General features: G+C 46.8%; 1 protein-coding gene across 2 annotated transcripts in view; it reads right to left on the reverse strand.

Annotated features, from left to right (window-relative positions):
• Window positions 1–26,158, reverse strand: part of C3_1H2orf80 (chromosome 3_1 C2orf80 homolog) — a 301,817-nt gene that overhangs the window by 137,220 nt on the left and 138,439 nt on the right. For both annotated transcript variants that reach the window (XM_078680339.1, XM_078680338.1), the window contains exon 4: window positions 5,016–5,098. In XM_078680339.1, coding sequence (XP_078536465.1) covers window positions 5,016–5,098 — 83 coding nt within the window. The remainder of the gene's footprint in view (window positions 1–5,015; window positions 5,099–26,158) is intronic.

Genomic DNA, 26,158 nt, shown 5'->3' on the forward strand with positions numbered 1-26,158 from the left:
TTCAAGCAAGCCGGGCCGAAGACGGCTGTAATGCCAGAAACCGGTCCCCGGAAGCTTGTTTCCTTTCCAGTAAAGAATTGGCTTGGTAGTTTGGTCTGCCCTGTTCCCATGATGCACTGGGCCAGGGTCAGCCTAATTTGCATATAGCCAGGTTCTGAGCTGGGATGGTGCAGTGAGCTAAAAAACGGTGATGGATCAAGCCCTGATCTTTTGACTGGGTAGGAGTGTTCTGCTTAATTCAGATGCTCTGTCCATCACCACCCCCTTTTCTGAATCGTTTTGGCCACTATAGGAGTGGAAGGGTATGCTCAGACATGAGTCCCTTGCTCACTGCACCATCAGGATTCAAGCAAGCCAGGCCGAAGACGGCTGTAATGCCAGAAACCGGTCCCCGGAAGCTTGTTTCCTTTCCAGTAAAGAATTGGCTTGGTAGTTTGGTCTGCCCTGTTCCCATGATGCACTGGGCCAGGGTCAGACTAATTTGCATATAGCCAGGTTCTGAGCTGGGATGGTGCAGTGAGCTAAAAAACGGTGATGGATCAAGCCCTGATCTTTTGACTGGGTAGGAGTGTTCTGCTTAATTCAGATGCTCTGTCCATCACCACCCCCTTTTCTGAATCGTTTTGGCCACTATAGGAGTGGAAGGGTATGCTCAGACATGAGTCCCTTGCTCACTGCAACATCAGGATTCAAGCAAGCCGGGCCGAAGAAGGCTGTAATGCCAGAAACCGGTCCCCGGAAGCTTGTTTCCTTTCCAGAAAAGAATTGGCTTGTTAGTTTGGTCTGCCCTGTTCCCATGATGCACTGGGCCAGGGTCAGACTAATTTGCATATAGCCAGGTTCTGAGCTGGGATGGTGCAGTGAGCTAAAAAACGGTGATGGATCAAGCCCTGATCTTTTGACTGGGTAGGAGTGTTCTGCTTAATTCAGATGCTCTGTCCATCACCACCCCCTTTTCTGAATCGTTTTGGCCACTATAGGAGTGGAAGGGTATGCTCAGACATGAGTCCCTTGCTCACTGCACCATCAGGATTCAAGCAAGCCGGGCCGAAGACGGCTGTAATGCCAGAAACCGGTCTCCGGAAGCTTGTTTCCTTTCCAGTAAAGAATTGGCTTGGTAGTTTGGTCTGCCCTGTTCCCATGATGCACTGGGCCAGGGTCAGACTAATTTGCATATAGCCAGGTTCTGAGCTGGGATGGTGCAGTGAGCTAAAAAACGGTGATGGATCAAGCCCTGATCTTTTGACTGGGTAGGAGTGTTATGCTTAATTCAGATGCTCTGTCCATCACCACCCCCTTTTCTGAATCGTTTTGGCCACTATAGGAGTGGAAGGGTATGCTCAGACATGAGTCCCTTGCTCACTGCACCATCAGGATTCAAGCAAGCCGGGCCGAAGATGGCTGTAATACCAGAAACCGGTCCCCGGAAGCTTGTTTCCTTTCCAGTAAAGAATTGGCTTGGTAGTTTGATCTGCCCTGTTCCCATGATGCACTGGGCCAGGGTCAGACTAATTTGCATATAGCTAGGTTCTGAGCTGGGATGGTGCAGTGAGCTAAAAAACGGTGATGGATCAAGCCCTGATCTTTTGACTGGGTAGGAGTGTTCTGCTTAATTCAGATGCTCTGTCCATCACCACCCCCTTTTCTGAATCGTTTTGGCCACTATAGGAGTGGAAGGGTATGCTCAGACATGAGTCCCTTGCTCACTGCACCATCAGGATTCAAGCAAGTCGGGCCGAAGACGGCTGTAATGCCAGAAACCGGTCCCCGGAAGCTTGTTTCCTTTCCAGTAAAGAATTGGCATGGTAGTTTGGTCTGCCCTGTTCCCATGATGCACTGGGCCAGGGTCAGACTAAATTGCATATAGCCAGGTTCTGAGCTGGGATGGTGCAGTGAGCTAAAAAACGGTGATGGATCAAGCCCTGATCTTTTGACTGGGTAGGAGTGTTCTGCTTAATTCAGATGCTCTGTCCATCACCACCCCCTTTTCTGAATCGTTTTGGCCACTATAGGAGTGGAAGGGTATGCTCAGACATGAGTCCCTTGCTCACTGCACCATCAGGATTCAAGCAAGCCGGGCCGAAGACGGCTGTAATGCCAGAAACCGGTCCCCGGAAGCTTGTTTCCTTTGCAGTAAAGAATTGGCTTGGTAGTTTGGTCTGCCCTGTTCCCATGATGCACTGGGCCAGGGTCAGCCTAATTTGCATATAGCCAGGTTCTGAGCTGGGATGGTTCAGTGAGCTAAAAAACGGTGATGGATCAAGCCCTGATCTTTTGACTTGGTAGGAGTGTTCTGCTTAATTCAGATGCTCTGTCCATCACCACCCCCTTTTCTGAATTGTTTTGGCCACTATAGGAGTGGAAGGGTATGCTCAGACATGAGTCCCTTGCTCACTGCACCATCAGGATTCAAGCAAGCCGGGCCGAAGACGGCTGTAATGCCAGAAACCGGTCCCCGGAAGCTTGTTTCCTTTCCAGTAAAGAATTGGCTTGGTAGTTTGGTCTGCCCTGTTCCCATGATGCACTGGGCCAGGGTCAGACTAATTTGCATATAGCCAGGTTCTGAGCTGGGATGGTGCAGTGAGCTAAAAAACGGTGATGGATCAAGCCCTGATCTTTTGACTTGGTAGGAGTGTTCTGCTTAATTCAGATGCTCTGTCCATCACCACCCCCTTTTCTGAATCGTACTAAGCATACAGCAGATAACCAACATGGATTTCGTGTGGAATTCGTCTTGCAACCCTTCTATTTTAGCCTAAATTGATACCCGTGTGGGCAAATAAAGAAATTAGGGCCACATGTATTAACATTTGTAGTAGCGATTGCCTATTTGTGTTTTTCAGTGAATGGCAGTTAGGTAATCGCTATTACAAATGTATGAAACTCCAAGAGTTTCATATAGTGTAGGGGGTCGCAAATTGCCTCCCTCATTAATATTAATGAGGTAGGTCGCAATTTGTGATCTCCTAGGGATTGCTAAAATCCCAGAGATGGTAGCCTGCATGGGTAAGCAGACCACCATATCTGTGATCAATTTTACATAAAGCAATCTTTTTTCTTATAAATGTAGTCCGTTTTCCTTAAAGGAAAACAGGTCGCTTTTAGAAAAGAACAAAAATAGTTCACTTTTCATTTTTTTATAGCAGGCAGTGGTCCTTGGGAGCACTGCCTACACTTAAAAAAGTTTTTGCATACATTCAGAAAAGGGAAGGGGTCCCTTAGGCACCCCTTTCTATTTTGAAATAGGCTACCACCAACTTGAAGTTGAAAATGCATTCACAGTGACAAAACATTTATTCATACCACTGAGATTCAGTATTAGGAAGGGATGCCCTAAACACTCCCCTTCCAAATAACAGGTTACGGAATAGCAAAAAAGGGTTTAGCATATGTGAAATATAATTTTTTGAGTTCACAAACAGGCCAATTCTGAGAATTGGCCCATTTGCGAAATCAAAAATGCTTGATACATGTGGCCCTTTGTTGAGCATTCGAGATCTCTTGTATATACTTCAGTATATACTTGAGTATATATACTTTAGTATATACTTTAGTGTATACTTATATGTATATGTACTTTGCGGGCTCTGGAGATCAGCCCTAGGACTTGTCTGCTTCCGCGTAGGGATTTTTTTTCTGTTCAACTGCCTCTATTTAACTGTCTTGATAGAAAATGAGCAGCAGAGGTCAGTAAAGTACCGGAATTGCTTTCTGCTGAGGGACTTTCTTTTTTGAATTTTTCTGGCAACTGCCTCTATTTAACTTTCCTGATAGAAAACGACCAGCAGAGGTCAGTAAAATACCAGAACCACTTTAGCATTCTCTAGATTCCAGTTTATAGAAATTGTCTTCCACGAGCACCAGTAGACAATTATATTTTTTTCGAATCTTGTATTTTCAGTGATATGACCACCAAAGGCCTTGCTTTTATATTAAAAACAGAGCTTTGAACTATACCATTAACCGCTGAGAGGCAATATTTATCTCCATGTGTTCCCATACCTGGCATGTCACGAGCAGTAGATGTTTCAGCACCCAGGCTAATGTGCTGCATAGCTAAATACATAGAAGGTCCCAAAGGCGAGATCGAAAGCATTGCAAATGCTTCTTTTTAAACCTTCAATATGCTTCATAAACTCAAGAAACTGCTAAAGATCTATCAGGACTAAGACAAGCTAGTTAGTTTTCATGATAAGACAACAAGCCTAATTTCAGTGTTTTGAGGAAGTTAAGAAAATAAACAAACATGTACGCTGTCTGCTTGTAATGTACCGTACAAGGGACCTAATGTACCTCGTATGATAAATGCCACAAAATACAGCACCCGTTAGTAAAGGGCTACCAGTTATCCTATAGAGATTGTACCATACCTCTCAGCTTATGTGCTTTCGGCAGGTGCCACACACCTAAGGGGGTTTCACACATGCCCACTGGCAGTCTCCCTTATTAACCTGGCTCACGACTGGGCCCCCTGGCTGCTATTTTCTCCAGGCCGCCGCTGAGGATCTAACATTGACCAAAGTGCACTAGGCAGACTTCCTACGGACAGATTTACAGCCAGTGCAGAAAATCTTACCTCACTACAATTGATGTTTATACATTTCTGCAAATCAGCAATAAGACTGGGTAACCCAGCAATGTCTGTAAAAATTATTTAGCAAAGCCCAGTGTGCATCAAACCTAGGGCTAGAAATAGGCGTTCTCCCAATAAATTGATTGTTGCAATTCGTGAGACCATATCCTAAGATTTCACCCCAAGCTAATGCAAAAGGTTGTGAGGTATGAATTGCAACTCATTCGCTAGTAGGAAGCACCAAAAGCCGACCCTGGTTGCCATCTAACTGTGTGGCATGGTGAAGACAGGACAGGGTGCCCAGGTAGTCTGCTCTTGTGCATGGAATAAACATGGAAAGTCAGTATGTGACGAATTCTATCAACTTAACCATGCTCAGGAAAATGTATTTAAATTATCATTGTGAATAGATAGGTTCTTTCAGTACATATATTGAACTCACCCCTGTTCATCTTCTGGAGGCGTTTGGTTTTCGGAATCATTTAGCCACAGTAAAGCAACCCCAATAGCCAAGTCATAGTGAGCCTGAAAAACACAAAGAGACCATATCTGGCCTTACTTATAGTTCAAAGGGAGGCCAACCAGTTTTGTCCTTGAATCTTTATAATATTTTCTATAGAAATGAGGTGGTAAGCAAAATCGATATTCATTAAATACCATGCCTTTCAGCTTTGGTATGACATTAATGTTTGCTGTGTGATTAAATATGACAGTTCGAGTTTATTCCTGTAACACTTGGAGTGAAAAGAAATTGAGACTCGAATGAAGCAAATTTTGAGTGTGGTGTATACTGAGAAATTCAGAAATGACTTCAATGCTGAACACTTCCAAAATGCTGTTTTATACAAGAGAGCTGCACATACATCTCTTTTGTCATATTCACAATATTCACAGAAAGAAATGCTACATGCATTATAGGGATTTTACTGAAGAATATTTCCACCTACATGCAGTGATGGAACTCTTCAATTCGAAATGATAGAATGTGCTCTTATCTTAAGTAAGACTTGGCATTTTCAGCTTCCATAGCATATGCAGGCTATTTCTCAATTTCTACATTAAAACATAAGCCAGTATTGCAACATCAGCCCTCAAATCGGTTGCTCAGAGAAACCATACAATTATCTGAGTCATAGGTAAATGAGAGGAAAAAGAAGTCTGATTGGCCGAATACAAAGAGATGCTGAAAACCTCTGATGTTCATTTAATCCATTTAAAGCCATATGTACGAAGCATTTTTGCGGTCGCAAACAGGGCGAATCGCAGAATCGTCTTGTTTGGGGACAGAAAAATGCTTTTGGGAATGTACCAAGCCCAAATTGCGTTTGGGTAACTTGTTACCAAATCACAAGCTGTGTTTTGTGATTCGGTATTTGGAAGGGGCATGTTTAGGGTGTCCCTTCCTAATACCGAATCGCATTGGCATGTACAAATGTTTTGTGACCAAAATGCGGTCGCAAAACAATCACATTTTACCTTCAACTCAAAGTTCCCCTTTGTGAATGTTGAAAAAACTTTTACGAACAGGCAGTGTTAGCACGGTCCACTGCCTGCTCTTAAAAAAATGAAACAAAACGTTTCATTTTTCATTGTTGAAATGCATCCCATTTTCCATCAAGGAAAACGTGTTGGATTTCAACCCAAAAAATATATATTAAAACGCAATCACAGACATGGTGTACTACTGACCTCATCAGGCCACCATCCTTGTGATGGCTGCGATTCCTAATGGGTCGCAAACTGCGACCTACCTTATTAAAATTCAATAGGTAGGCTGATTTGATACCCACTAAGTATCGCAAATATGAAACAAAACGTTTCATACATAAGGAATGGCAAATTTCAAATAGTGATTCGGATGGAATCGCTATTTAGAAATCCCTAATCCTAGTTTATATACATCCGGCCCAAAATGCGGAGGATGTGATGCTCAAGTCAGCCGGCAACCATGAAAGCCTACCAACAATGGGCATTTCTGAAACCTAAGGACCCACTGGAATCCAGGATGGTGTGAATTGAGTGGATCCCAGCATGTTTTCTGATCCAAAATGCCCTGCAAACTTTAAAGTATATCTAACACACCCAGTTTTGGCACAGGATCGATTGCCACCCAAGGAACTCTACCAACACTGGGCATTTCTGAAACCTAGTAACCCATATGAAGCCAGTTGATGTTGCTTACGTAGATCCCCACACATTATCTTACAGAGAACATGCTGTGAACGTCAAACTAGAGTTCAAAAACTCAATTTTTACCAAATTTATGTGGAAGAAAAGTCGATCAATTTCTGCAATTGGGTGATTGAAATAATGCCCCTCATGTGTCAATGTACCTAATGCCAGTCATAGGAACAAAACAAAACTTCAACCATGTGAAGGCCGTATCATTGTCTTCCCACTGTTCCAAGTTTTGATGAGTTCCTGTTGCAGGCAATAAGGCTACAAACAAAAAGTGTGGTAATGCTTGGTGCTTGTACTTCTGTCAATCATGGCAGACTCTGAAGCTTCCTCCTCAGCTATTCGAGGAAAGTCCAAGATTTTTGCCAAAGTATGATGTTTGCAGGGCATTGTAAATAAGGACTCATAGTGGGATTCATGCAAGCCACACCTGTTAGTACTTGCTCATGTGTATAGTTTTCAGAAATGGTGGGGATTGGTAGGTTTCCCTGGGTGTCAGCCATCTCCTGACCAAATTACTGCTGCACTCCCAGACTGAGTGAATTTCAAAGGAAAAATCTTGCTGTTTTCACATTGCATTTTGGAGTGCCATTTTTTGGGAGAACAACAGTAATACTGAATTGTTGGATGTTTGTCAATCCCTGCAGACAATGGAACATTTCCTCACAAACAGGTGAGGAAAAGTTGTGATTTTTTGGGAAAGCTTGATTGTTGAAGGGCTTTCAAGGATAGGAGAACTGGTGGGGTTTATGAAAACCACTCCACCTTGGACTTGTCTCATTTTCGGAAATGTCTGGGACAACTATGTTACCTTGGGTCAAATACAACAGCTACCCACATCCCCAGAAAGACTGAAATTAAAAGGTAAATCTTGATGTGTCCACATTGCATTCAGGACCATCCTTGTCATGCGTGATAGGTCCATTTACACAAGTGTGGTACCATTTTTATTGAGAAAAGTGTGGGAACACTTGTTGTTACCAACCAACTTTCTCTCCATGTGTGGCTTTCAAAATGTAAGCCAATTTACAAGGAAGAACACATTTTGCAAAATGATCTCTGGATCACGATATTTTAACTATCCCCAAATTCAGATTTGTACAAATAACAACTGTTCCTAACCTCAAAATGTTCGGCTCATTTCCAAATGCACTCTTTCCTTCATGTCTGCTTTTCATTAAAAACATTTTACCATATGAATTAGTGGATGGTTAAACTGCAGCTTAGCTGATGGCTCGGGGTATTCAATGTTTTTGGGGAACACATAAAACACCATATATTCCATCGATCAGAAGAGTCTGACAGACATAACAGTATATTTATTCTCTTTGTAGACTGACCACCGTGGGAATTTTTTTTACAGATGAAAACATTTGGACCTATTTGTTCCTACTTACTTTCATTATTTTTTCAATCAATGATTAGTTGTTTTGGAAAACATGAGCAATCTACACAATTGACCTCTCCCTGAATTCAGAATGGGGTTTACTTTTCAGAAATGTATAGCTATTCAGTTTCAAATCTGCTTCCACCACCAACAACGGCAAGTAGGTAAAAACCTCAAATTAGGAAATATTGACTACTATTTAGAAAAGTGCAGAAACTGCGAAAAAAAGATAATTCTTTGACAATTCTCCCAGTTCCTGAGATCTTACCTCATTAGACCTATTGTTGATGCTATTTTTTGGAAAAGAGAACACACATTTTGATATGATGGGAGAGTAGGAAGATTCTGCATTTATAGATTTAAGAAACTGGTAGGTTCCATGTCCCAGCATGTCGTGTACTATTAGTTGCATAGCAGACTCAGGGCGTGATTTGGAGTTTGGCGGTGTGGGAGCGTAGCGTAATGCCACGGCCCTGCTCCTACATTGCCAAACGTCACCACCAACCACCCGCCGGATTACAAGTTGTAATTCCTGGGGCGGTAGGCCCAGGGCACTGCCTTTTAAAGGCTCAGAGGAGAGCCATAGAAAGGCACAGCGGTGGGACCATCACAGCACGTTCCAGCATGGCATAGACTGTAAAGTCCATGCTGTGCAAGAACTAGGGGTGTAGAAAGGCAGGGTGGCACACCATGTGCCCCACTGCATGCACCCCCATGCACTGATGCACCAAGGTCCCTATAGGGCGCCCATAGTTTCCTCACCGCCACCCTTTTCATGGTGGGCTCCCCGCCATGAAAAGGAGGGCAGTGAGGAAACTCATAATATGCTTGGCAGTGTAGCTGCTGCACCGCCAGCATATTATGGCCTCAGGCCACTTCAAGACCACCAGGGATCACAGAGCCCTGACGGCAGCAATGGTCCTATGGCAGTCCAGCCACCTAAGTTATCATAGGACGGTCGGTTCACCAGTGCGGTTCAAACTTATAATAAGACTGTCAGTTCTTTTGGGTGAGTTTATGCAAACCTAGAGTTAACTTAAGATCTTCTCATCACTGAAAAAGTAGATGAGGGAGGCTAGTTTCAGACTTCTCTGAAGAACCCAATGATGCAGAACCTGTATTTCAAGTAACATGTCCTTCTGTATCAGAGAATCCTCATTGATAGTCAAAAACATAGAATAGATTAGCAAGCTCATCCTCCTAAAACCTGAAGTCTCTAAATTTAAGCAGCAAGACAATCAAGATTGTTTGGCAAATAGACTGTAGTCTTTAGTAAAGGTACAAATAGACTTCCTAGTAGCCACTTCCATGTCCTATTTGCCACGTCCATGTAACTATGCTGCATATGTCTAACACTGGGACATTTCTCAACCAAGAAAGCAGTAGCCATTTTATTTCTTGTAGAATGAGCTATAGGTTTGACAGGCAGAGGCATAACGGCCTGCTGATAGCGTGTGTACTACAAGAAATTCAGCGGAAGACATTTGTTCGAATATGACTAAACCCATCTAAAGTGGGTCATATTTAACATAGTTTGTTGTATTTTCTCAAATCTTTTGTTCTGTCTAAGTAAAACTGAAGAAAGTACTAGTGTCTACTGGTGAAGTGTGATAAATGTGTTCTGACAAAATATTGTGGAAAGAATATCATGTAACACATATTTTGTGTCTAGTACACCTTGATAGCAAAAGTATTTTGGGTCAGAATATTACAGGTACAATTAGCATTTTCTTATAATTTTTTTATCTTAGTGTTAAAATACTGCTGTGTGTTTTATTTTGGTAATTAATATGCTTTTTTAAAGGGTTTTTCTTTTTTGAATTGTTTATTTTTGTATAATAATTTTAAGAGCCTTGTTTTGATTTGAAGGGTAGGGAGAAATTTACATTTTAAAATGTTTAAGTTTCTTTTGTTTACAATTGTGTTCATTCTTTTGAATTTTTATTCATCAAATTATATTTTTAGTTTTTTTGTTTTTTAATTATGCAAAATGACAATGTAATGTTTTCTGTTTTCTTTATTTCATTTTGATATTGTTCTAAGTTTTTAATTTATAAGAATTTCGTTTTAAAATATTTTGCTATTAAAATGATGTTTCTTGATAATAAAAATATTTTTATTTCATTGTTTTAATGAAAGAGTTGGATTTAAAATTTTTTATCTTTTATAATTTTTTGTAACAGGTCTTTTTGTAACTTGTGTAATTTATCCGTGGAGATTTGTTGTTTCAGATCTATTTTATTTTCAGACAGAAACACAAACATCAAGTCCGAGTGTACACAGCGTTAAGCCTACAACCCTATACAGGGCCCGCCTCGTAAGGAAATGTGTCAGCCACTGGGTGAAAGGAGTAACACAGCGTATAGCCTACAACCCTCGAGGGGCCGGCCGCGTGAAAGGGTATTTAGAGGCAGAGCTATAGGGCATAACGTACATGAAGACCCCTTAGGATCCACAACTACATCGGACATGTAACAAGCCTGGAAATACAGACCGATCAAAACAGGAAGGAGAACCATGAGACTAGAAAAAATAAAGAGAGACAATAGGACAGACCAGAGGATAGAAGAGTGATGTGTGCGGGTAGGGGAGAGGATGTGCGTCGCCACATACGCTAGCAGGGACCTGGTCCAGGGGGGCATCGCAAACAGGCAGGTAGGTGATCAATGCCCTATGGGAGCAGTCTGCCAGGGTCAGAAGGAACAATTGCATCGTCAAAGAGGCGCAGCGTCCTAAGCCTGGCGGGCATATAGCGCGCACGTTCAACCATGCAGAGATATTTAATCAGAGGTTGCCAAACAGCCTTGAAGCGGACATCGCTGCACTTCAGCCGCGATGTGAAGAGCTCCATAGCTATGAAATGCTATAAGCGCAGAAACCAAGCGGCAACTGGGGGGGCCTCAGTCCGTTTCCAACATAAGGCTATGAGCTGTTTAGCAGCCCCCAGCATGTGGAGCGCCAGAATCCAGTCACTCTGAGTGAGTGCTTTCAAACTGGTGGGTTTAATGCACAAAAGAATCGTGTTCGTGGCCTCAGGCAGCGGAAATCCCAACACCCCCCTAATGTGACTAAGGACCTCCTTCCAGAACATGTTCAACACTGAGCATGCCCACCACACATGTATGAAGTCCCCAGATGCAGTCATACAACTCCAACACAAGAGGGAAGATGCAGGAAACATCCCATGCAGCCGCAGTGGAGTATAATACCATTGGGTCATTACTTTATTTGCATTCTCCCGTTGTGGGATGCTGCGGTAGATTTTGGGGATATCTTGCCACAGCCGATTCCATTGTGCAGGCGTAATGGCCGTTGCAGAAGTCGATTGCCATTGCCTTTGGTACGGGTGAGTGGGTACTATTGGAGGATGTTGTAGGATCTGATATATCCGGGATATCAGCCCCTTGGATTAATCAAAGGAGCAAACCAGCTTTTCAAAGGGGGTGAAGGGGCGGATAGAATCTCGAACCCAGAAGCCCAGTGCCGCAGCTGTGCGTACTGCTGGTTCGCCATCGAAGAGACACGGAACTCCTCCCTACATTGCGCAAAGGTTTTAAACACTCCCCCCTCATACGGTCACATATCGTCCTGCATCCTCCCTTCGCCCACGCAGCAAAGGCACGCGTACGGTAAGCCGGCGGAAAAAGCGGGTTCCCCTCTAGAGGGGTGTGCGGGGAAGGAAACTTCGTGAGACCTCTGCGCTCTGCCACCTTGTCCCACACATCCAGTACCGTTCTGGTGGGTACCGCTATATACGCACTCCCAGAACGCGCCACCCGATGCAGCCATGTGAGGTCTCAGATGGTGCGCCCAGTCACCGCCCGATCCATATGCAGCCATACCTTCTCACTTTCCGTCAACGTCCATTCCACCACAAAACAGAGGTGTGAGGCCCAGTAGTAATCAACTAAGTTGGGACAAGCCAGCCCCCCCCCTATCACGTGGTGACATAAGGAGCCTCTGCAAGAAGCATGGGAGGCGTACGCCCCAAATGCAAGCCGTTAGGTCTCGTTGGAGACCTTGTATATGATGCAGGGGGATGGGAGTGGGGAGACATTGAAATAAATATAAAATTTTAGGTTAGGATCCACATCTTAATGGCGTTGAGTCTACCCAGCCAGGAGATCGCTAGGGGTTTCCATCGCCGTAGGTCCTCCAGGACTGTCTTTCGACACTCCCGCCAATTTACTTGCGTCCACGTGTCCAGCGAGGGAGTCAGCTGGAGGCCAAGATAGCGAATGGAGTTGGAGGCCCATTGATACGGCACAAGCTTCTCAAGCACGGGGATCTCCTCCTTTGGGATTGTGAGATTCAGGGCCCAAGATTTGTCGTGATTAATGGTCAAGGTGAAGATAAGGTCATCAGCAAAAAGCGCCACCTTATTTTCTCGTCCTCCAAGACAGATACCATGAATGTCCGGTGCCTGCCGTATCAGTTCCGCTAGGGGTTCAACTACCAGGGTAAACAACAACAATGAAAGGGGACACCCCTGTCGGGTACCCCTATGGATGGAGAAGGGCGCCTTGAGTCGCCCATTTACCCTAATTCTGGCCTGTGGGGCGATATACGGTGCCATGACCTTGGCAATCATGTTCGGTCCAAGCCCTATCTTGTGTAGGACTGCTCGCAGAAAGACCCAATCCACCCGGTCGAATGCATTCTCCGCATCAAGCGATAGAAGGCAGGGCGGTATATCCCAGTGGTGGGTCATCCCCACCAGGTGTGCAAGTCTACGCACGTTATCCGCCCCCTGTCGATTGCGGATGACGCCAACCTGGTCCGGGTCTACCAGACCCGGAAAGTGGGGGTCCAGGCGCTTCGCCAGCAACTTAGTATGCATTTTGAGGTTGGTGTTTAGCAAGGCGATGGGGCGATAGGATGCACAGTGTGATAGGTCCTTTCCCGGTTTGCGGATAAGCGCTATCTCTGCCATACCCATATCAGACGACGGCCCATCTGTATCAGTGAAAGATTCGTAAAGTCGCAGTAAGTGCGGTCGGAGCTGCGTTTGGAACATGCTGTAGAAAGACAGGGGTAGGCCATCTGGGCCGGGAGTCTTCCCAAGAGGGAGATCCCTCATGGCCTCCGTTATCTCCTCCTCGGTGATAGAGACCTCCAGGACTTTTGCGTGATGGGGGTGTATCGGTGACCACGGAAGGCGACTCAAGACATCCGCCACCACGTCCGAAAGATAGTGGCTCAGCCTTGTAAAACGCAGTGTAATAAGCCCGGAATGCTTCACATTTATCCTTTTCCGAGGTAACCCTCGCCCCGTCGGACAGCTGGATGTTAGCGATATGGTTCTTAGCCACCTGCACCCTCAGACGCCTCGCCAGTAGCCCGCCCACATTGTCTCCCCCCTCGAAGTACCGCTGCTTCAGCGCCAACAGTGCCTTTTCAGCCCTGTTTGTGCACAAAATTCTCAGCTGGCCCCTGAAATTGGCAAGCCGCTGCCTCGACGCCAGGGAGGAGCGATCCTGATCCCGCTTTTCAGCAGCTTTGATATCTCCTGTAAGGTTGATCTCTAAGATCCTCGCCTCTTGCGCCCGCGCAATCGATAAGGAGGTAATGTGACCACGGACCGCAGCCTTGAAGGCATCCCACACCACCGGGAAGGGCATCTCCGGAAGGTCATTGTGAGCGAAGTAGGAGTCAATGGCAGTCCGCAGACTGTCAACCTCAGCTGGGTCCCGGAGAATACTCGGCGGCAGGCGCCACCGCACTTCGCGGGTGGAGCAAGCGGCTGGGTCCTGTAGGAGCAACTAGACATGGGCATGATCCGAGAGCAATATGTCAGACATGGAGGCCCTTAGCATGTCCCATATCAAAGTGTGGGAAACAAATAAATAATCTATACTGGAATACGAGCGGTGTACAGGGGAGTAGTACGAGTAGTCCCGCAGCTCCGGGGAGTGATACCTCCATACGTCCAGCAAGCCCAGGTCCGTGATCTGATTTCGTAGGGCTAGCGACATAGTCCCCATCCCTCTAAAGCACTATGGTCTTTATTAGGATCCCATACCAGATTAAAATCTCCCCCCAATATTAACCAGGAATCAGCCTGCGGCACATGGTCCCGTAAGAGAGTTAGGAGGTATCTGTCCTGCATCTGGTTGGGTGCATACACATTACATAAGGTAAATTGGCGCCGTCCAATCCCCACTGTGACCCTAAGGAAGCGACCATCCCCACTCCTAAAGGGTTTTGCCTCCCCCCGCCTGATGCCACTTCTACACAGTATTGCCACACCTGCTGTCTTGGTATCTGCTGCAGCCCAGAATTTAGTGTGCGCCATACGCCGAACATCGGCTTGTAAGAGGTGGGTCTCCTTGAGAAATATGATGTCAGGGCTATGCCGGAGCAGATAGTGCCACCTCTGTCTCCGTTTATTGGGGGAATTCAAGCCCTTGATATTAAGCGTCAAGACTTTCAGTGGATGAGGTAGATTCCCAGTCATGGTGGGTCCCAGGCCAGCCTGCACAGCAACCCCCCAGCTCTCCTCGAGGGGAACATGCAGATGCCAAGGACCCCCTCCGTCTGCCCACCCACAACGCAACGCAGCCGCATAGGCCCCCACGACACATCTAAAGGACAGAAGAGGACAGAAAGAAGAGGCCAAAAAGAGACAGAGAAGTAGGAGCAGAAGAGAAGGATCAAAAGGTGGCCAACAGGGCCATACAATCCTGTTCCAGGTTCGGGACATCCTATACCCTAAGGTCAGACAATCCCTGGGATGTCACTCCCGCCAGAACAGCCAAGAAGAGGGGTAGCACCCCGTAACCAACTGAACTTCTACAGGAGCCCCACCCCCCCAACAATGCAATCAAATGGCCCAAAAGATGGCTGGGAAAGAACTTCAATACCCCCCCACAGAATGGAAGGGAAAGCCTCTCTAGCGCCAAAGGTGGACATAATGCACCCAGAGGTGAGTCAATCCCTGTGTTTTCGGTTGTTAGTTAGAGCCAGCCGCATCCCACTCCACGGATCTGATATGCTGGATGATGTCCTGCTTCGCCGGTGACATCGTCTGCTCATCTATGGGCGGTGATCTGCGGCGATGTCTCACCGTGGACCAGGCCGGTCGGGCAGGGATCCTCGTCGTGCTGGAGGGCCTCGAGGGGCTGGCCGGCGGCAAGGACGCCATGTGGAGTAGCTGGGCCGCCTCCCTGTAAGAGCGCACCACCCTGCGCTTGGACTCCCACGTGAAGATGAGCGCAAACGGGTGCCCCCATTGGTAAGGGATGTCCAAGCTTCGTAGCTTTTCGGTGATGGGTTTGAAAGCTCGCCGTCGCCGCAGTGTGTTTGGCGCTAATTCTTGAATGATCTGAATGCGGTGTCCGTCCTATGTGAGGTCCGGCTTAGCATGCGCTGCCCTGAGGATGGCCTCCTTCTCCACAAAGAAGTGAACCCTGGTGAGGATGTCCGGTTGAACTCCTGGGCGCCCAGCCGGGCCCGACACCCGATGGGCCCGGTCCAGAGTTGGCGGCGAGGCATCCACATCCCCCCAGACTTTGTGCAATAACTGCGCCACGTAGGTGAGGGCAACCTTCCCCTCCGCTCCGAGTGGAACTCCCCGGATGCGGAGATTATTTCTATGGCTCCGATTCTCTAAGTCCTCTTGCTTGACTTGCAATTCGATGTTCTGCTCCTCAAGGACGGCCAGGCGCTGCCATATCTGCTCCTGCTCCTCTGTGCGAGTATCCACAATCCGTTCAAGACCGTCAACCAGGTCGCCCAGATCCTTCCCCAGCTCTTTGACGCAGGAGTGCACTTCGGTGTGTAGGGAGCCTATCTCCATCTTTAACTCCGCCATAAAGGAGGTCATGAACGCCTGCGTGACCGATGGCGAATCTCCCCCCGGTGTTGGGCCAGAGTCAGTCGGGGCCTGTGCAATCGTCTTGCCCCACATAGCTGCCACTGAGTTGTCCTTGGGGATTGCCCCCGTTGTGTCCTTGCCCCTCTTAGAGCGCGTCATCGTGGGGCGCGATGCACTCCACAGCAGGGCCGCCGTCCAGGACACCACCGGCCCACCGCAGCACCGACCAGGGTAAACAGCAGTAACAAGAGGCCAAAGGCACCAACGATAAGAACGCCCAGCCGGCCAAGGCTTCACCAGCTAGAGGCAGTGCATGCGGGGTCCCCAGCACCCCAATAGACCCCCAGGCGAGCGTTTCCAAGACACAGCCGGTGTCGCGTGGGGAACCTCTGTGGCAGGCCTCACCCACGCCTCAGTAAGGAGTAGCAGATGTGAATGCCGACAGGCCCCGGCCTCCCAAATCTAGCTCCGGCCCACTCAAAAGTCCCCTGTCCAGGGCCACAGTGACAGCACCGAGCGCTTCCAGCCAAGGACTAGATGTCAGCTGGCCGGGTGCGACATCACGTGGCGCCAGCAGGGGAGCTGCCTATACACAATGCTCAAAAGTAGAGAGATATCGTGGCAGCAAGATCAGTCCCGCTCTTAGTGCAGCTCCAGAACCGGGGGGCCCCAGCACACCCAGCGCATCCCCGATGGGTTGACTCCTTACACAGTTAATACCATACAGGTCACCAGGGTGGAATCCCACTCCCACGCAGCAGTTTGTGAGGCAGCGAGCCCCTGTTCTCCAGCTCACCCGGGCTCCACAAGCCGTGTCGAGGTCTTCCTCCACTGCCTCACCCAGACGCAAGCAGAGCGGCCACCAGCACAAACAAACAGGCAGGTCACTCGAGGCTTGCACCAAGGCCCCCGGCCCAGGGCCTGTCCGCAGCCCCCGCCCGTCCCCAGCAGCACAAGTGCCAGACAGTCGGGCCATCAGGGGTGATAGGCCGTGGAAGGTTCGGCGTGTAAGGGCCCCTCTCACTCCATACAGGCCCCAGTAGCCAGGGAGATCCACCAATGGACGTGCGGGCTCCGCAGCAGCGCCTACGGCTCCAGGCAAAGATCAGCACACAGTCTTAAGGGGGCCAAGGGTCCAGACTCTACACATAGCGCTGAATGCGCTCTTGAGACTCCCTCCAGCTCTCTGTCCCACAGGCGATATGGACTCCCCTCGGTAGGGCGGCCGCGGCCGTCCAGGCAAAATGGCGGGCCGCGCCCCCTCCGCGGGAGAAGAAAATGGCGGGCGCGCCTGCAGGTCTCCCAAGCTGCCCAGTCCGCCAACAATATAGGGGCCCGCCGCCCACGCCGTCTCACTCCGCTCCCGGCAGCTTGCATCGCCGGCGAACGTCAGCAGCGCACAGCTCCGGAATGGTCCCCGCACTCCTCCGGCGGCTCCCGCACTTGTCCGGCGGCTCCGTCCAGCCCCGCCGCCGGAGACTGACCCACCAGCGCAGCCTCCGTCCACGCAGGACAGGACCAGCCCGGCACTCACTCCTCCCGGGCGCCGCTGCCGATGTCCCTCGTCACAGCCTACTCACCAGGAGAGCCCCGGGCACCTCAAGCCACGCCAGGCACAGGCAGGCCAGGTAGGGTCTATTTCCACCCAAAGTAGGGTCCACCGAAGCCGCTATGCAGGTCCCAGAGGCTTCTACTTGCCAGGGGGCTCGATCCGCGCTCCCCAGATGCCGCAAGGCTGCGCAAACATGCTAAAAACTTTGGCGGCAGGCCGGAGCTCCCAAGGCACACACCACACTCCATTGCCAATCAGGCCACGCCCCCTCCGTGGACATTTTTTAATTTATGTAATTTAATTTTTACATTTTAAAAATTGTTAAATACATTTTTTTTACCATTAGTTCATTGGAATTTGTTCTGTCCTTTTTGGAAAAAGTTAAGGAGGTTCACAAGAAAGTGGTTTCTACAGGGCTCCAGGAGCTTTATTTGAATGATCACTTAAAACCAGGCAACTGATTCTATTGAGAGCAAATTTGGTACCTACTAAAGATTTACAAATGGGTGTAATGTGAATATGTCATGAAATGAAATTAAATGAATTTGTACTTGTAAAGCGCACTTATACCCCAACCGTGGTTTGCTGGCACTGTACGCATACCGCTGTGGAACCCTTCCTGGCTTTTCCCTGTGAAATGTCCACTCCTGGGCACCCCCAAGGTGAAGCCAGGCATCCCAGCGCTGTTGAGGCAGTTGTGGAGTTTAAGCAAGCTATTGCCCAGAGTTGCAGAGTGGGACTCATGATTGGAATAGGCACCGAGGCGAGAATTATCAGGTCCAAGGAAATTGAGCCCAAGACCCGCCGAGGCGGGAATTGAACCCTAGTCCCGGGCCAGACCTCTGCATCAGGGTCTGCTGCTCTAACCATTGAGCCACACTTCTCAAACATGATTCAGTTTATTCAGGCCACAAAGGAGTTAGGATTGCATTAGATTAGATTTTGTAATTAGATGTTTTTTGTGGCCTACAGTATATTCAGATGTTCATAAATATGTTATTTCTTGTCCCATTTCTGTTGAAAATAAATTGTTTAATTCTAATCCTTTTGGAGACTTGCAGAATTTACAAGTAGCTCCTGATCAATGGCATACAATTTTTCACTATTTTGTTTTTTGGTCCTCAACCTTCAGAGGGTGTGGAGGGTATTATGATTACAGTTAATGTTTTTTTAAAGAGGGCTCAGTTTTTTCCCTTTACCCAAGTTATCTACAGTTGAATGAATGGCTAATTGATAATGCTAAGTGCGTCATGGTTTCTCCAGCAATTTGTGAAATAGGGACAACACCTTAACAAGCATAATTTGCTAACTGTAGTAGTCTCTTCAACCCAAATTATATTTTAACACCATTACCCTCTTGGTCTTGTCATACATTTTAGCAATGTGCAATAGCATTGATTGGGTTGCAGAAATAAAACCAGCTCCAGTGGGGGGGGAATTGTGCTGCCAGCATAGGAACTGCACCATGCCACTACCTAATGAAGCATCAACATTGTGACATTGTGAGCATGACTTGGAGTCTCTGCCAACCTAACCCCCCCCCACCCCCCATGAACAGTGATTGCAGTGACCAGTTCCAAATTCATAAAAATAGCGTTACATATAGCGGATCTATTCTGGAGGTAAAGATAGATACTACCTACCACTCCTTGAAATAACGTTAACCGAGGCCCCTTGAGTTAAGCTCACTGTGCACAACAGTAACATTTGACTACACCCATGGCAGCAGTAACCGTGCTTGGCACCAAGAATGACATTTATTCAGGTCGAATAAGGTCACAAGTAATGGTGAGGCGCCTCGGGTTGACGGTTGCCACCCAAGGTTTGGCAGAGTTAAAGGGAGTTCCAGAGGACTTTGGTGCAAAAAGCAACCACAAGAAAGAGTACAAAGGGATTTTAAGACAATACCCCAGGAGTCCTTACAGTAGGGCCCAAGGATGATAGCAATGACGCCTCATTAGTCACATTGGCAGTTGTAACCCCAAGCAACTGGTGGCTTGCCTGGTAACACTCCATCTCTGGGACTGAATTCTTTTCCTGGACTATGCGGTCCAGATGTGGGGTGAAATGAAATGAAATGAAATGAAAAATTGCACTTATATAGCGCGTAACTACCCGGAGGCCTCGCAGCACTTTGACTGGTTACTGTGGCAAGCTATAGGGTGGATCAGCACGTTTTTGCAAACCCCCAAAGGGTCAGGACCAGGTATTGTGCATTCCTGGTCTGCATTGGCTAATCAGGCGAGCAATACAACAAAAGACCCAGTCCAAGGGCGTCAAAACATGTCAGTGACTCCAAAAAGGGGCAGTCAATATATACTGCTACCTATCGCTCTCTTATACACTTTATAAGGAGATAGTGCACTGCACTCCGCCCACGTTAAAAGAAGAAGAAAAAGAAGAAAAACCTATTCTCCCTGACAGTGCCACAGAACAACAAGAATTGTGACCTAAATAAGTTAGTCACAGGTGTCCACACAATGGTACAGGACTAAATTCTCTGTAGAAAAAATGTGTGAGAAACAAGTGACGCCTCACGGAAACACCACCAACGGGGTAACTGGTATGTAATTTCCAGACAAGCCCCTGTCTCATCATCGGTAGTCACTTGATTCTCAAAGAAAAAGAAGAAAGGAAAGAAGTGTCCAAAACAACAAAAATTGTGATAAACAGTGGAAAGCAGAAGTATCTGCTAGTGACAAACACATAACATAAACAAGTGCATAAAACACAACATAAAGTTCCCTTAACCAACTTTATTTATAGGGAGGTGATTATGCTGTTGTGTTAAAAAGGCTGGTAGCTATTCATGCATACCATTACCTAATACCAGTGCCAACATGTTTCACTGCTATAACACTTTAAGCAGTTTCATCAGGGCTGCACTCATATGCCTCCACTCCACTTTTGGACACTAGTTCTGTGTGTACTGTCAAAGAAGAATAGGCAAAGAGACGTGAATTAAAAACATGTTAACCCACAGTTAGCAATCTGTATGTGAAACAAATGGTGTATAACTAATGTTACCCAGAGTCAGCCAAGTTAGTCATACCAGCCGCTCCGGGGTTATAAAGGTGCCAGGGTATTCCAATAGTGAGCTATCACCTTCACTTATCCTTAAGTTTTCTGTTGGAAAAAAAGGTTTCACACATTTGTAAAACAAATACTAATAAGACCCGAGAGGCAATCTTATCAGTGTGTAAAACACGACTTAGTTAGTTGAGGACTCTAATTGTAAAAGCGCTGGGAAGGACAGGTAACCCCAAGATGCCAGAATTGCTTCGAGAAGCCGTATGTAACTGTCCGAGCCCGTCTGCCTTCTTACTCTGACAGGTGCCCGTGTGCTACCCTGCCCGCCTAATAGGAACAGTCAGAAAACCAAAATGCTCGACAATTGCAAAATATTGGTCCTGCCCCCAGTCTCAGTGCCTGCCTGGCACCGGACCTCATTAAAACCACCTCACCGTGTTACCGTAGGGTAGACGCTTTTCCTCCACCTCAACTTTGCAAGGCACGGGAGCGCTGAAGTAATAGCTTCAAGCGGTCTCCGCCCCTGCACACCTGTCATGTGACTCCAGTGCCGACCACGGCGGCCATCTTAGACTAGTCAATTCGAGCACTGGAGCTTATAGACAAACCAGCTCAAAAGACATTTAGTTATGCACCCGATGCTTAACATAACACCCCATTTCCAACCAAATGTATACCAAAACCACTGTCGATGGTAAAACGCACTTCGGAGTTAATTCCCATACTGTGTGTGGTGGCACTCTTAAAGTGGTATCGAGAACATGTTATACTGGATCAGGCTCCAAAGTCATGCTACCACAGTACTCCAAATGGCGGCCATCTTGGAATGCAACCTGGTGCACGGGGGAAGGCATGATATTATATATTTTGAAGACAAAAACGTGATTGTATATATGTCTAGGACTTGGCTATGGCTGCAGCAAAACAATGTCCATGTCCGGACAGGTCAGCCAACCTACATGACTGGTAGACACTTGGTTAGGCCTCTAGACAATCGAGGAACTATGTGTGCCCCATACCAATATGGACCTCATGCTCAGAGAACCATCCGGTCTCATTTTGCTAAATGCCAAAAGATCAACATGCAGAAAACCATGGGGAGCAGGTGGAAACACAAGTGGAAAACAGGTAGTCTACCCTGACCCTACTATCAAATGTAGGCAAAGATCATCCCTGAGGTCACTACTCTGTGTATAGGGGACAAGGACAAGAAAATACACTCACAGTTTCACCTTGTTCCCTTCTATAATTTCATTTAGCCCAATTTGGTCAGTTTTTTCGTTGTAAATCCAACGTGCTTCCTTTGCGAGTAGAATGCCTTCAATATTATGGGGGGTACCCTTAACCTTCTCTAACACTGTCCAATTAAAGGTGTGTTTCTCTGTGAAACAGTGTTGAACCAGCTTTGTTGTTAATTTGCCAGCTCTTATGGTGCTCAGATGTTCTTGTACCCTCACCTTGATTTTTCGGGATGTGAGTCCAATGTAGTGTAAACCACATTGACAGGTTAGTCTGTACACTACTTGTGTCGAATTACAATTGCTGAAATGATTAAAAAACCATTCCTTTCCGGATGTAAGTCTCATACTCGTGCTCTTCTTGGTGAGTGGACACACGGAGCACATCCCACAGGGGTAATGGCCGTTGGGAACAGTAGAGATCGGATTAGTTCTTTCAGTAGGGGCCCGGGAATGTACAAGTTTGTCCTTCAAATTGCACGCCCTCTTGAAGGCAAATCTAGGGGGTAGCATTTGGAAGTCATTATTGGATAACAAGGACCAGTGTTTCCGGATGGACTGTCTAATTTTGAATTTTGGTTGCCATTGGGTCATATGTCATAATGACTGGGACACATTCTTCTCTAGGTTTAACTACTTTCTCCAACAGAACGCTCCTTGGTGTATTTAGCGCTCTTTTTTTGGCTTGCTTTACAGTCTTTGTAGGGTAATTCCTGTTGGTAAGTTTAGAAGCCAATTCTTCCGAGTGTTCAAGGAAGGTGTTAGTAGAGGAGCAGTTGCGTCTGTATCTCAGAAATTGCCCTACGGGCAGGTTATCTCTCAACGCCCTAGGGTGGAAAGAATTGTAGGAGAGGAGAGAATTCCTATCAGTAGGCTTCTGGTGTACACAGGTATTGATCTTGTTGTTACTGTACTCAATGTCTAGATCCAGGTACACCGCCTTATGTCTGTCATAGGTCCAGGTGAACTTAAGGTTTGCATCTTGCACGTTCAGCCAGTTAAGGAATTCAAGCAAGTGTTCTTCCGTGCCTGACCAGATACAGAGCACATCATCTATATATCTCTTCCAGAGACGGAGATTGCTCTGGAAGGGGTTGTTATTGTGATAGATGACGTGCTCCTCAAACTGCCCGACGTAAATGCAGGCTATACTGGGGGCCATAGTGGCCCCCATAGAAGTCCCCGACACCTGGAGATAGAGCTGATTTTTGTAGCCGAAGTAGTTCCTTGTGAGGGCCAGCTCAATGCATTGAAGTACAAATGCCTGGGTGGTATCATAGAACCATTCCTGGTTACCCAGGGCGCGGGCTGCTGCCACCAGCGCCGCGTCCTTGGGTATGCAAGTGTATAGAGATTCAATGTCAATAGTGACAAAGAATTCATCCATAGGATCGTACTGGATGTCATCCAGGGTATTCAAGATGTCAGAGGTATCTTTTACAAACGATCTCTGGTTGACCACTGATTCTCTCAAAAAGAAATCCGCATACTGGGAAAGCGGTTCAAGCACTGATTGAATCCCAGCGACAATGGGGCGTCCTGGGGGCGGACGTGTAGGTTTGTGGATTTTTGGGAGTATGTAAAAGGTCGGAGTCCTGGGGTTGGTATTCACCAGGAACTCCGCCTCTTTCACCGAAATCCACTTCTTCTCCTTTGCTGTTCCTACCATCTTACGGATAGTTTTTAATAAGTCTTCCAAGGGATCTTTATTGAGAGGCTGGTAGTTGGTCCTTACACTCAGAAGACGCATAACTTCTGCCTCGTAGTCAGCAGTGTTGAGCAGGACAATTGCCCCGCCCTTGTCTGCTGACTTTATGGTCAGGTTATGATTGTTTTGGAGGCTTTTTACCGCTTCCCAGTCTTCCCTTGACATATTTTTGTGAACAAACTGTTTTTGAGTTTGCTCTATCCTGTCTATATCCTGCAGGACACGTGACTCGAATACAACTACCTCGGGGCCAGTAGACGAGGCAGGTGGACAGAAGGTGGAGGGTTTTTTCAGATTGGTATTGTAAGAGGAATTCTCAGACGATTTCTTGTCCTTAAAAAATTTCTTTAGTTTGATTCTTCTCATTGTTTCATGAAATTCAATCCTACATTTAAAGGCATTGTGGGTCGGAGTAGGAATGAACCCCAGGCCTTTGTTGAGTACTCTCTCCTCATTCCCTGTGAGGACATGATCAGAGAGATTGACTACGATATTGCCCATTACTTCTGAGTCCTGCCTCTGCTGCGGGTCAGCCTGGGCGAGAATGTTTGCCATTGTGGGCGTTGTTGGTTTGGTTGATTGGATTGATTTCCTCTGCCTCTTCCACCGGCCTGACCTCCCCCACGGTGGTTGTTCCTTTGGCCTTGGGACAAAAAAGACCTCAAAAGGGCGCCTAAATCCTCGTTGCTCTGATTCTGTTGCTGGAATCTCGCACGGTTACCTTGTGGTGTGTCTTCTTCTTCCTCACTGGAGGTGTTATCAAAAGACCAGTGGTTTGGGGTCCGTCTTGTTTGCTGTCTTGCCCCACGACCTCTCTGTCTCCCCCCGACAAACTGGGGTTCCTGTGGCGTCTGGTAATCCTCGTCCTTCACATAGGGAAATGCCCATTCATGTGTGAACCTCTCTAGGTTGCGAGTGAGGCCCTTGAGTTTCTGGGTGACCATATAGTTTCTGTATTCGGATAAGTCGTCCTGGATCCTCTTTAATTGATCCTTGGTGTCAAGCAGGGTAGTATCCCTTTGTATTTTTTCTTCCAATTCAAGGATCTCTTTTAGAAGTTCTTCGCTTAACCTTTTGGCCGTGCTAATAATTAAAATCAACCAATCCCTGGTACATTTATTAGCAATGAAGCTCCAGTCACGTCTAAACTTGCTATCATCCAGGAAGATACGGGGTTCTATTCTCACCAAAAGGCTGGCTGGGGCTGCTCCTGCAGTGTAATATTCAGTCATAAGCGCCCCATGTAGGGCAATTCTGACCTGTCTCTTTTTAAGGGTACTCAGTTTCTCCCATTCTTCCCTAACTGTGGTAGTGCCCAGTAAGGGAGTGTCGGGTAAAAATGAAGGGCCCGCTAAGATAGCTGCTATCTGCTCCTCCGTAAAAGCTAGGCAGTTTTTGTCCATTGGTATGGGATACACAAAACAAATAGCTCCGACAGTAACGCAGCAGATGTGTCTAAACCTTACTCACATACGCCAAATCTGCAACAAAAAATGTGGCTAATTGCTAACACAGGGGGTTTACATGTGTAGTAAAATCATGGACGATCCTCCACACAGGGGGATACTAAGCTCTCACGGCTGATCCGCCGTACACAACAATCAAATTCTCGATGGGAGCTCAGAGGGAGAAAGGAAAGGGTCGCCCTCCACTCAAAACCTGTAATACAACAAAAGACCCAGTCCAAGGGCGTCAAAACATGTCAGTGACTCCAAAAAGGGGCAGTCAATATATACTGCTACCTATCGCTCTCTTATACACTTTATAAGGAGATACTGCACTGCACTCCGCCCACGTTAAAAGAAGAAGAAAAAGAAGAAGAAAAACCTATTCTCCCTGACAGTGCCACAGAACAACAAGAATTGTGACCTAAATAAGTTAGTCACAGGTGTCCACACAATGGTACAGGACTAAATTCTCTTTAGAAAAATCAAGGTGAGGGTACAAGAACATCTGAGCACCATAAGAGCTGCCAAATTAACAACAAAGCTGGTTCAACACTGTTTCACAGAGAAACACACCTTTAATTGGACAGTGTTAGAGAAGGTTAAGGGTACCCCCCATAATTTTGAAGTCATTCTACTCGCAAAGGAAGCATGTTGGATTTACAACGAAAAAACTGACCAAATTGGGCTAAATGAAATTATAGAATGGAACAAGGTGAAACTGTGAGTGTATTTTCTTGTCCTTGTCCCCTATACACGGAGTAGTGACCTCAGGGATGATCTTTGCCTACATTTGATAGTAGGGTCAGGGTAGACTACTTGTTTTCCACTTGTGTTTCCACTTGCTCCCCATGGTTTTCTGCATGTTGATCTTTTGGCATTTAGCAAAATGAGACCGGATGGTTCTCTGAGCATGAGGTCCATATTGGTATGGGGCACACATAGTTCCTCGATTGTCTAGAGGCATAACCAAGTGTCTACCAGTCATGTAGGTTGGCTGACCTGTCCGGACATGGACATTGTTTTGCTGCAGCCATAGCCAAGTCCTAGACATATATACAATCACGTTTTTGTCTTCAAAATATTTAATATCATGCCTTCCCCCGTACAGCAGGTTGCATTCCAAGACGGCCGCCATTTGGAGTACTGTGGTAGCATGACTTTGGAGCCTGATCCAGTATAACATGTTCTCGATACCACTTTAAGAGTGCCACCACACACAGTATGGGAA

Source organism: Lissotriton helveticus, chromosome 3_1 (genome assembly GCF_964261635.1).
Source record: "Lissotriton helveticus chromosome 3_1, aLisHel1.1, whole genome shotgun sequence".
NCBI classification, from domain to species: Eukaryota; Metazoa; Chordata; class Amphibia; order Caudata; family Salamandridae; genus Lissotriton; species Lissotriton helveticus.